The sequence below is a fragment of the Mytilus edulis genome, chromosome 9, assembly GCF_963676685.1.
Source record: "Mytilus edulis chromosome 9, xbMytEdul2.2, whole genome shotgun sequence".
Lineage (NCBI taxonomy): Eukaryota > Metazoa > Mollusca > Bivalvia > Mytilida > Mytilidae > Mytilus > Mytilus edulis.
Window position 1 is genome coordinate 56962442 of NC_092352.1, and position 13076 is coordinate 56975517.

At 33.3% G+C, this 13076-nt stretch overlaps 1 protein-coding gene across 1 annotated transcript; it reads left to right on the plus strand.

Moving 5' to 3' along the window:
* The first annotated feature begins 2758 nt into the window (after window positions 1-2758).
* LOC139488618 (toll-like receptor 4) lies at window positions 2759-12699 on the plus strand. The gene is made up of 2 exons (XM_071274348.1): window positions 2759-2845; window positions 8562-12699. Exon 2 carries the CDS (start codon window positions 8785-8787, stop codon window positions 10882-10884), a length of 2100 nt encoding a protein of 699 aa, XP_071130449.1. The 5' UTR covers window positions 2759-2845; window positions 8562-8784; the 3' UTR covers window positions 10885-12699.
* Window positions 12700-13076: the final 377 nt, after the last annotated feature.

Genomic DNA, 13076 nt, shown 5'->3' on the forward strand with positions numbered 1-13076 from the left:
ACGATTCTTGATTATTGCTTAAAACTTTACACACTTCTTAGTTATATTAATCTTAATATCTGTATACTTTTTGGTGATGATTCAATATGTCATTTTTGAGTTATTGAGTATTTTGTAAAAAAAGGGCAGGTTTTTTTTACATGTCGCGCCGTATCTCAAAAACAATTTATGATTATTGCTTGAAACTGTACACACTTCTTTGTTATATTAATCTAAAGATCTGTATACTTTTTGGTTTGATTCAAAATTTTATTTTAGTGATATTTGTAAAAAAAAAACAAGGGTTGGGGGGGGGGGGGGGGGTTCACATGTCCCGCCGTGTCTCAAAAGATGGTAATTGCTTAAAACTTTCTGAGAAATTATTTATGATTATTGCATAAAACTTCCACACAAGACGTCGGGCGTATCATGCGCTTATGGTGCAGCTGTTTATTTATGATGTTGGTACGAATTTCGTTTTGCTATTATAGATTATCAAAGGTATAAATGTGTACACTGATTATCTCGATAAAGATATAATGATTTGTTGTTGAATTGAGTGTAATCGGATTGAAAAAAAAAAGAAAAATAGAAATTGATATTTAAAATGCCAAAATAATCATAATACTTACTAATCCCATTGATACACACAAACGTAATGTCTCACGGTTCATTTTGTGTGCAAAATAGTTCCGTGTCTGTCATGTCGTATTTTTCTCTGATGATTGTTGATCTTGACAAGAATATAACTTTTGTTATACAAAATGTATTGTAAAAAAGGTGTATTTTCAAATCTTGAAATTTCTCAGGTACTGATCCTGATATTGAAATATTCTTACGAACAGTTTTATTCTTCCGACATTTTTCATTGAAACTCATTTAGTTTAGATATTTTTTTTCCTTGTATGAATCCTCTCGATAAGATTTAATTCACGATCCTATCCCTGTTCCCTCACATTTCAATCTCAATACTTGAGTACCATTACTTATTTTGTGATAATTTTTCTCGGTATATATGTTTCGAATGACAGTTGTGTTTTAGCATAATTTTGTAGCTAAATGTTTTTTTAATGGAAAAAAATGAACAAATGGCGAAGAAAGATACACTCGTTACTAATGGATCAATCGGAATTTGCGGATGATACAATTGAATCCGAGATAATTGTAAATGATATTGAATATCTGAACTAGACATATTAATACATATTTTTATTTATATAACTCACAATAACATGTGATAGAAACGCATGATGTCTCTGTATATTCGATAGATTATCAGGAATTTAGGATAAAAGAGGCAGAAGATGCCAAAGGGAAATACAAACTCACATCAGTAGAGATAAACTGAAAATGCCATGCCAAAAACGAATGACGACGGAAGGACACTCACACAAAACTACATATTATTCTAAAGACCACGAAACACGAATTACATCAAACACCGCGAACGATCTCAGCTGCTCTAGAAGAGTATATCGATCCTGCTCTACTATTGACACCTTGTTGTGGTGTTACTCGTGGTATATAAATGTCGCAAGTATTTGGAAGTATATTAAAAAAGGAGGCTCCTGTCTGTTAACTATATTTTCATGTATGAATTTGAAGTATTTTAAATGAACGACCATTTGCAATAAACATTTGAAATTGTGTGTTATATAATGACATCTGATCTATAGATCTGAGATAGTATAATGGGATTCACTATGATTAATTCGATTTCACCTGCATTTAACGTTGAGTGGATAAGCATGATGTCGTTCTTCCTTCCTGTGCACTGATTCAAAACAGATGCATTTTTGATTTTTTTGTTATTAAATTCTGCTGTTTCAAAATGTTAGAAATGATTTTAAATTAAGGAATGTATCTCCCTCATGCAAAGCTCTGGTTCCTTGGTCGGCTTTAGCTATTCTTTGTATACCTTTTTGGATTATAGCTCTTCATCTTTTCAATAAGCATTTCAATTTCAAATATTTTTCGAGTTCACTGAAGAGACATTAATTGTCGAAATGCGCATCCGATGCAGAAAATTTTGTACTGTTAATGTTATTCTTTTACATTCAGATAGTTGTTTAAATTCGGAATACACATTAAATCAAACAGAACACATTGTTTCACAAAAATACTGAAAACATAGATTATCATATTTTATTCCATGTTTAAGATGCACCAGATACTACAATTGTTAAATTACCAGGGTTATGAAATCATGATTATTTCAACATGTTTTCACTAGTGTGAACATTTTGGATCGACCGGAACAAACGCAAATCGGCTTTTATGGTATGCAGTGAACTTGTTTGATATGAACAATCTTTGTCGTTATCCATGCAATTCATTAGATAACACAAATAACTATATAACAGTCAATGCAATTTATTTATAAAATGTGCCATTATGATATTATTAAACTAAGTATTGTTAAATGCAATAGTTTTTTTATATTATGAAATAAAACCATTTGATTGCAAAATTCAACTTGATATATAATTGATAATGATGATAAAACATTAGGGTCACAAACAATAAATTTTTAACTTGTGTATTTTCAGTCACGTCTTTTCAGAAAAGAAGTCCCTTTGTTAACATTTAACCATATTCAATTGGGGAAAAAACATGGCAAAGCTCGAAAATCAGGATCCAAACCGGACATTGTACCTATCGTGATTTTATATGACAAGCGGAAATTATATATTAATACATAAATAAATAGTAAGAGTTCAGTCCTTGTATTTACTTCCCTATGTGTACGATTTAGTTCATTCATAAAATATACGTACATTTGATCACAAAATGGTGAGAACACGAATACAAAAAGTACTTCTGTTTGGCTTGGAATATGCACTTTTATGTTATGCAATGGAAACAGGTAAGCACAATAAATGACGAAAAAAATACCGTAGCTAAACATCAATATCAATATATTTTTGGCATTTTTTTTTAAAGTTTCTTTCATGTTTAAATACAGTTTTTTTCACACAATGTTGAATACTTCCCCCTTGAACATGTTTAAAGTAATACTAAATACACTGTCTTTTGTATAATTCGTAAAACAGTAAAACAAAGATACACAAACAACTACAATCATATGGAACTGTTATCATAATAATGATCGTAGTAATACATCTCTTTTACAATTTACAACCACATCATCAAATATGAACTACATGAATACAAAAGATTATGTCTGATTATTGCCAATGAAACAGCTCTCTGCAAAAGTCCAACTGACGTAGAAATAAACAACTATAGTTTGTATAGGTCACCGTTCGGGCGTCGATGAAGTTCAAAAGATATACCATACATTAAGTTATATATGTGTATGTATATGAAACAAGTCCTATAGATACTAGAGGGACATTCAAATTCATAGAGCGAAAATAAACTGACAACGCCATGGCTATAAAAGATAAATTCAGAAAAACAATAGCACACAAGACACTGCATTGAAAAACAAAAGACTAAGCAACAGGAATCCAACCAAAAACTTGGGGTGATCTTAGGTACTTCGGATGGTTAAGCAGATCCTGTAAAAATCTTAAATGCCAGTGGAAAAATCAAGAGTAGAAAACAATTTATAAACTACAGAATAGTTAAGTCGGCCTCATTTCTTGACTTACATCTAAAAATTGACAATGAGGGTCGGTTGAAAACAAAACTTTACGACAAAAGAGATGATTTCAGCTTTCCAATTGTGAACTTTCCATTTCTAAGTAGCAACATTCCAGCAGCACCTGCATACGGGGTATATATCTCCTAATTGATAAGATATTCCCGTGCTTGCATTTCCTATCATGATTGTCTTGATAGAAGGTTGCTGCTCACAAGGAAGCTATTAAACCAAGCGTTCCAAATGGTGAAGTTGAAATCATCCCTTCGTAAATTGGTCTCACACAGATTATAAAGTATCTTTTAAAGTCCTGTGCTGAAAATGTGTAAAGTTTAGCGCTTGAGATGTAAAGTCTAGGTCTAGAGATGTAAAGTCTTGCGCTGGAGATGTTAAGTCAAGCGCTGAAGATGTAAAGTCTAGCGCTGGGGATGTAAAGTCTAGCGCTGGAGATGTGTAAAATCTAGCGCTGGAGATATGCAAAGTCTAGAGCTGGAGATGTAAAGTCCAGCGCTGGAGATGTAAAATCAAGCGCCGAAGATGTTAAGACTAGCGCTGGAGATGTAAAGTCAAGCACTGGAGATGTAAAGTCAAGCGCTGGAGATGTAAAGTCAAGCGCTGGAGATGTAAAGTCTAGCACTGAAGATGTAAAGTCAAGCGCTGGAGATGTAAAGTCAAGCGCTGGAGATGTAAAGTCAAGCGCTGGAGATGTAAAGTCTAGCGCTGAAGATGTAAAGTCAAGCGCTGGAGATGTAAAGTCAAGCCTTGGAGATGCAAAGTCCAGCGCTGGAGATGTAAAGTCCTGCGCTGGAGATGTAGAGTCAAGTGTTGAAGATTTAAAAACCAGGACTCAAGGGTACCGTTTCACTAAAGGTCGTATGAGTTACAGCCAGTCGTAACTCTTACGACCTTTAGTGAAACAGTACCCAGTGCTTTCAAAGTTATCAAGATGCATAATTCCTACAAAAATTTATTTACAAAACTCATCTTTGAATTCACTTCAGCTATTATACTGTGACCTATATATAAATTTATCCAAGTCTGATAAACCAGAAGCTCTAGAGTCTGTAGTCGTTCACCTGGTCTAAATGAACTTATTGGTATTTTCTACGCAAAACTATGTTTGGCCGCGGAAGCTATCTTTGATTTCTAAAAATTGGCACCACAAATTGGTCAGTACAGATTGCAAAGTTTGAACAAAATAAATTGTTTGTTTTGGCAAATTTGTTTAACGGTATGGTGTAACTTGGATCTCAGGGGTGCACAATAGCCTGTGTCGCTAATCCTGTAACCCGATCCTGGTCCCAATGCATAGCACATGAAAGCCACATTGGATACGAGGAGATATTGTAGATGACCCTTTATTCATCGTTCCTATTATGATACAGTTGACTCTCGTTATGTGGAACTAGAAGGGACCGATGAATTTATTTCTACTTAACCAAAAATTCGAGTAATCAGGAGTAAATTTACTTGAATATTACTAAAAGTGGTCCAAACATTCTGTTCGAGTTATCCGATAATTCGACTTACCGTATTCCTCGTATTAAGCGCTCATGCCACAAACAGAAACACACTGACATTTCTACGCAAAAAAACGATACTTTTTGGTTATTTTAGAGGGCTCTTATTAATTTTTTGTTGGAAAACTAGGTAGGGGGTGCTTATAGTCATTAGTGGCAGGGGTGCTTAATATGAGGAATACGTTACATGTGTTCGAGATAACGAGAGTGGACTGTCTTTTCAAGGTTTAAACACTAGGCCTTGTAGTTTCAGAGGACAAGACTTTAGTTTTATTTCTATCAATCAGAAGCAAGAATTTCCCATGGCGACCATTTTTGAAATCAAATCTGCATAAAATGAGGAATCTTTGTATAGGACCCCTCATACACCATTCCCACCAAGTTACAGTTTAATGGGAATTGTAGTTTCAAAGAAAAACATTTTTTGATTTCGACTAATCAGAGACAGGTACTGCCCATGGTCACGGTAATGGTGGCTATGTTTGAAGTTGAATCAACAAGAAATATTGGTACAGGACTTCAATACATCATTCCTACCAATTAAGTTACAGTTACTGAATATACTTTGACAGGAGATGAATTTCGAAAAAAGAATTGCCCATGTCATTATTTGCTGCCATGTTTGATTGCACAAAATGTGAAATCTTTGTAGAGAACCTCCCATATTTCATTCCTACAAAGTAACAGTTCCATAGGCCTTGTAGTTTCAGAGGATTTTTTTGGGTTTATTTCGACAAATAAGAAACAAGTATTGCCCTTTGTGGCCATGTTTGAAAATCAATCGGCACAAACTATGGAATCTGTTTAGAGGACCCTCCATACACATTCCTGCAAAATTTGGTTCCAATTGACCAAGCAATTTTGAAGTAAAAGATTAAAAATGTGAAATTTTTACAGACGGAGGATAGACTGACAACAGATGACGGATGCCAAGTGATGGCAAAAGCACAATGTTAAATTATGTTCCGCCAAGGTGGCCGTCATACCATTGTGAAGGACCATCATAGGTTCATTCATGTATAATGTTGATTCAATCTGTGTAGCCGTTTCTGAGAAAAAAACCCTGTTAATATGTTTTTGGAATAGTGTCCAATGTTAAAATGTGTTCCGCTACGGCGACCGTCTTGGATTTTTCGGATTGACACAAAAATGTTAAATTTTGTGAAGGACCATCATAGGATCATTCATACATAATACCAGTTCAATCTCTGTAATGGTAATTGGTATCTGGGGAGAAGCTGTTTATATATTTTCCGTAAGGGTCCAATGTTAAATTATGTTCCGCCATAGCAGACATTCTGGATGTTGGATAGATGCCAAAAACATATTTTTCATGTAGAACCAATATCTGATCATTCATGCATAATATCAATTCATTGCTTAAAAAGGCTTCGGAAAATAACTTGTTTATTATATGTATTTCCCATTGGATTCTATGTTAAGCTATGTCTCGTGGTGACGGCCATCTTAGAAATTGGTCGAGTTCAACGAACACAGGTTTGGTTCCAATTGACCCAGTGGTTTCAGAGGAGAAGATTTTTGAAATTGTTTTTTTTTAATTGTCAAATTTTCTATTTTTAGTTACGACAGCGGCCATGTTTGAAAGCGGTTGGGGTCATCAACAACAATTCTTAAGGGGAATCATAAGTGCATCATTTACCCCAATTTTGGTAGCAATTGATCCATTAAATGATTTTATAGAAATTTTTACCCCATTCATTGTTCTATTTATAGTAACGGCGGCCATGTTGGTTGGTCGGCGGGTTAATCGGATACAATTTTGAAAGTAGAGACCCTAAGGATTGTCATGGCCAAGTTTGGTTCCAATTGGTCCAGTGGTTTCAGAGGATGACGACGACTTTACATCTCCAGCGCTTGACTTTACATATACAGCGTCAAAATTTATATCTCCAGCGCTTGATTTTACATCTCCAGCGCTAGACTTTACATCTCCAGCGCTTGACTACATCTTCAGCGCTAGAATTTACATTTCTAGCGCTTGTCTTTACATCTCCAGCGCTTGACTTGACATCTTCAGCGCTTGCCTTTACATCTTTAGCGCCATACTTTACATCTCCAGCGCTTGATTTTACATCTTCAGTGCTAGACTTTACAGCTCCAGCGCTTGATTTTACATCTCCAGCGCTTGACTTTACATCTCCAGCGCTAGACTTTGCATATATCCAGTGCTAGATTTTACACATCTCCAGTGCTAGACTTTACATCCCCAGCGCTAGAGTTTACATCTTCAGCGCTTGACTTTACATCTCTAGCGCTAGACTTTACATCTCCAGCGCTAGACTTTACATCTTCAGCGCTGGACTTTACATCTCCAGCGCTAGACTTTACATCTCTAGCGCTAGACTTTACATCTCAAGCGCTAGACTTTACACATCTCCAGTAGCTTTTGTAGACGAAACGCGCGTTCCAAATTAACAAACCTGATAATCTTTGATAAGATCTTGATACATAAAAAATAAGAAAATCCCTTGCCTTGCATTTGCATATTCTTAGATATCAAATCTCATGGTAGATGACTTTTTGTCCATTCTGTTAGAATTTCCTTTTAAACACCAATAACATGAATACCTCCAGGTTGTTTTGTTAGCAGAATTTTAGTTGAAAGAGTATCGTTTCTCCTTGCAGGGAATTTATGAAAATATGAATATGTTTTTTTTTCTTGTGCATATAACTTTAATTATTCCATATTGTTTCTTACCAAAACGGAACATTAAAAAATGAAGAACATCCAGTATATAGTCTAGTTTAAATTACAGACTTAGTTTGCTAACTTAGTTTGGTGTTTTAATGGTATTTGTAAACTTAGTTTGGTGTTTTAATGGTATTTGTAAACTTAGTTTGGTGTTTTAATGGTATTTGTAAACTTAGTTTGGTGTTTTAATGGTATTTGTAAGTTAACATGTTCTTTATGTTGCCTTTACTCATATTTTTATGCAAGCATCACTGGTATTTATGACTCTTTTATAGACGAAACGCCCGTCTGGTGTTCTAAATACTAAGCCTGGTTTCTATAATGAGTTTACGGAAATAAAGAATTATCAGAAATGTAAAATTTAGATAAATAATTCGCTTTTTACGAGCATTGTTAAGAAGTAGCTGCACAATAATTTTCGAGGGACTAATAAAAAATAAATAAAAATAATTTAAAAAACGAATTTAATATTCCAGTCATAGTATGAAATTAACAATCTGTGTTGTTTAAATATTGTATGGAATTGCAATATTAAGCATCCTGCACTTTGCAGATGTCATTTCGATAAGATCCTTCACCACGCTACAATCGCAATACTTGAACGCCATAACCATGATAACTTATATTTTCACGATTATGTGTGTCGATGTGCCAAAGGACAGCAAGAGTATTAATGTTTGTCACCGTAATAACAAATATTTTCAATTGTATAACCAATATCAATTGTACTCTTTATATACAGGTTAATACAGTGTATACACATGACGTAAGTGATATATATTGCGATATACCACAACTTGCCATTGTTGCAGTAAGAGGCTGACCACTACCATTGCAGACCGTGACAATTTGAACAATTTTGTTTTAGCGTCAAATTGTCTGGCCTAAAACTTTGAAAGTTCACCGTTTCTGTACAATTCAATACTGTTGTGATCCCAGTTGAGTTCAAATTCTCCCGTTGAATAATGGTAAACATATTATTTTTCTGCATACTACTAACTATTACTATTCTATTTGTCAAAAATACGACATCAATACATTGTGTTTTTGATCGACGATGTCTTTGTTATATCAAAGCGGATTTGCAATACGTTAACTGTTCATATACCAATTTAACATCAGCACCGAGTCTGCCATCGACTGTTAATGTTCTGAACCTGAAGTACAATCGGATAATTTTATTATCAAATGGTAGTTTTAAGAATCTTAAGCACCTGTTAGAGTTGGATTTATCTTGGAATAAACTAAAGCGATTGGAACTTGGTTCATTTACTGGACTTTCGAATCTACAGAAACTGAAACTAGAACACAACAACTTATCGTTAAAGTGGAAATCATTTCCTTTAGGAGTTTTTGCACCTTTGAAGACGTTACGACATTTGAATGCAAAACATAATGACAGGGACGGATTTTTGGCTTGTACAAATGTTATCACTAACCTTAAACAATTAGAAAAGCTGGAAATAGATGTTGACGAATCACCAGATTGCCCAAATATAGATAAAGGGTTTTCCAAATTAACTAATCTGAAATCATTTAGAACAGGCTACTGTGATTTCACTTATTTGGCTTCATACACATTTGAGAACATGAAATATTTGCAATTCATTGATATATCTAGGTGTAGCATATCAGAGGTACATCACGGCAGTTTTAGGGACCAAAAACAGTTAAAAGTACTTAACATTTCACATATTAATTTCGATATATATGATATATCTAAAATGGTAGAAAATTTCCGATCTACACCGATTCAGAAACTGGTTATGACTTATACATTAAGAGACACAGTTAGTTTGGAATGGGATGATTTTTTTAATTGTTTAAAAAATTCTGGTATTAAAGAATTACAAATGGGAGGCAACAGTTTTGTTTATGTTATAGGGAAATACTTTCTACCACCAACACTTGAGATTTTTGACTTATCATACAACAATTTGAACAAATTCCAGTTTGAAATGCCAAACTTAATGCAATTGAAATTACAAAATAATGGTCTTTGTAAATTTTTAGCTTCAAATAGATATTCAAAACAGTCAGCCAAACGTCTTGAATATGTCGATTTATCGTTTAATCAAATTCAAAGTTTACATTTTTCAATATTTCATAATCATCCGAAGCTTAAAACGATAAGCCTTAGTCACAATATATTATCGGACATCTCGTTTGATATCTCCACACTCCCAACGTTGGAAATGTTAAACCTTTCACACAACAATATACAAGCGTTCTCTGAAGAGTCGATGAATTCCATCTCAAACATTGTAAAAGGTTCTGACCTAAAAGTTGACCTTTCCAAAAATGACGTACAATGTAGTTGCAATAAGCTCCCTTTTATTCAGTGGATGTTTGAAAATCGTCATATCTTTATCGGAATTGAAACATACAGATGTAATTGGATGAATAATTCTGTAATAACGATATATCCGTTAAGACCAATTGTTTTGCAGCTTGAAAAGGAATGTGCATCGTATACTGTTTTAATTGCATGTATAACATCCGGTATAGCTTTTGCCTGCGTTGTTCTGGTCGGTGGATTAGGATATCGATATCGATGGAGACTGCGATACATATACCATATGACCAGAAGTAAATATAAGCGATATAGGCCGATTCTGAATGATGGTCACTATACATTTGATGCTTTCATTTCCTATTCCGACGAGGAACAGGATTTCTTATTCAAAGACGTTATTCGAAACCTCGAACAAAAGGAGAGTCTTAAGTTATGCATTCACCAGAGAGATTTCCTTCCAGGAGAAGACATTACACAAAATATTACAAATGCAATACACGAAAGTAGAAAAACTGTTTGCATTATAACAAGATCATTTCTGGATTCGTATTATTGTATGTTTGAATTTAATATGGCAAGAATGGAAAGCATTTATTCGAGAGGAGGTCAAAACATTCTATTTCTCGTGTTCCTTGAACAAATTCGTCCAAGTGAACTCCCTCTAGTTATGTTAGAACTAGTTCAAAAACAATCTTATATTGAATATCCTAACGATGAACAAGGCAACGTTGTATTTTGGGACAAAATCAAGGAGACTTTAAAAACATAAACAGTTTAGAATTATAAATAGGAATATTCTCTTATTGAACATTTAAAAAATTGAATGTTAGCTGCGTTCGATTTGTCGTCCGCTTCATAGCACAAAACCAGCCTCGCTATTTGATTTAAAGTATTGTATTTGTATTTAAAAGCTTTGTTTTAGGATGTATTATTCTGACGTGTCAGTCTCGTTCTAGAATTATTTCCAAAACATGCGATACAAGTGGAAAATAGAAATAAATTTCAAAAATGTTATAATCAAACTTAACTCTGTGAAAAAATTGTGTATTTACAATAAGTAGTTTATGAGTAATAAATTTTAAAAATTTTGAATGGGTGAGGGACACACGAAATGATTTAACCAGAAACATGTACATCCCATATCACTTTTTCTTTCCATATTTCTTAAATATGTATTTTTTCATTCATTTATAACAAAGAAGTTAAAATAATATGCATTTTGTTCTTAAAACAGAAAAATCACAAATTTACAAAATTTACAGAATTGTAAATTTGACTCTTTATTAAAAGTATGAAAAATATTTTAATTGTAGAACTGCGATTTTTTCACGACAAAAGCCCCAAAACTGGTAAAATTAGATGAAAAATGGGAAAATCATCAAAATTGGGTACTTTCAAAGGGCCGTAGCAAAAAAAGAAGTGCACCAACCTATGAGTTTTCTTCACCAATTATTTTTTTATAGTGTTATAAACTCAAAAATCAGGTTTACAAAAAAAGTTTAATTCTAGAAATTTTTGGCTACTTAGAGGTGTTCATCCTTAATAAAAAATAACTTGAAATTAAAATATTAAGGATGTACTTAGGTGAGGTTAGGTAAAAATTAATAAATTAAGAAGTTAAAATTAATACCATTATCTGGTAGAGCATCAATTAAGGATAAAAATAAGCAAAAAATATTGATAGGTCATGGACCTCCTTTTCGAGATATTTGAGATTTAAAATATGGCGGGAAAAGGCTGACTCGGACTTTTACCTTATATTTGCATTGGTATTATAAGGTCTCAAAACAAAAGAACGAAAATTAAAAATCTTCTAAAATTTTGGTAATAGACCTTTCATGAGCTATTAAGTCTTATATGAAAAAATAAATGGGTGTTATGGGGCAAAATATTTTACATTGTTTTGTATGAAAAAACACCAAGGAGTCCGAACATTTGACACAAATTCCAAAACCTCACCTAAGTACATCCTTAAGATAATCCATTTTAAAACTTATTTCAAGTAAGTTTTAGTTGTCTCTTTCCAATGTTTGCCTAACTGTGATTCGAAATCTTCGATAAGCATTACCCTTTTCATATTAAATCCATAGTGTATTTGAAAAGGTGTATTTTTAATTTCACAATTAAATGTATGAATTGACTGTTTTCAATAATCTATGGTTTATAAAATTAAGGAATAAAAAATAAAGAAAAGACATATGACCGTACTTTGACAGACTATTCTGATTCAGGGCATATCCAGCCGTGGAATCAGTGTCAATTTTTCTGTTCAATATATTGTTCCTTAATATTTTGTTCAATTGTGTAAACAAATTTATGTATATGTTCATTTGATAATAGTCCAATGTCTGAACTTTATTTCAATAAAATTACTTCTTACTTTTAAATGACGTGTGCTTAGAGGAGAATGAACATAAAAAAATTGTCCAGTCTTTAGACCTGGATTTGAATTGATCCAATCAAACCCTACACTCAAGGCTACCATGACACCATGACCCGACCGAGGATGTATTCAAGCGCATGTGTGTAATTATTATCTATGATTTAATTTTCTATCTGACAAACACCTCCTTTAATTTTTTATATCGATTAAACTCAAAATGAAATATAGCATTGAATTGGATTTATTTGTTACCTAAACCTGACATAGAGAACAGAATAACATTTTTTTGCCTCAATAATCCATATAAAATAACTTTACACTATTTTGACTAAAACACAAATAAAAAACTCCTAAAAATCCCACACATCATGATCAAACAGAAAAGCGACGAAACAGTCTACAACACACTACACAGAATAAAAATCAAGTCGCTGCCAAAGTGGTGCTGGTCAAATATTTTATGTTTTTGCTTTGCATCACGGTGCAGAGCTACTAGTTCAGTCGATAAACCAAATAACCAAAACACAGTTCCGATTTTCAATACTCGTTAATACTTCAATGATTTTTGTATGGATGAC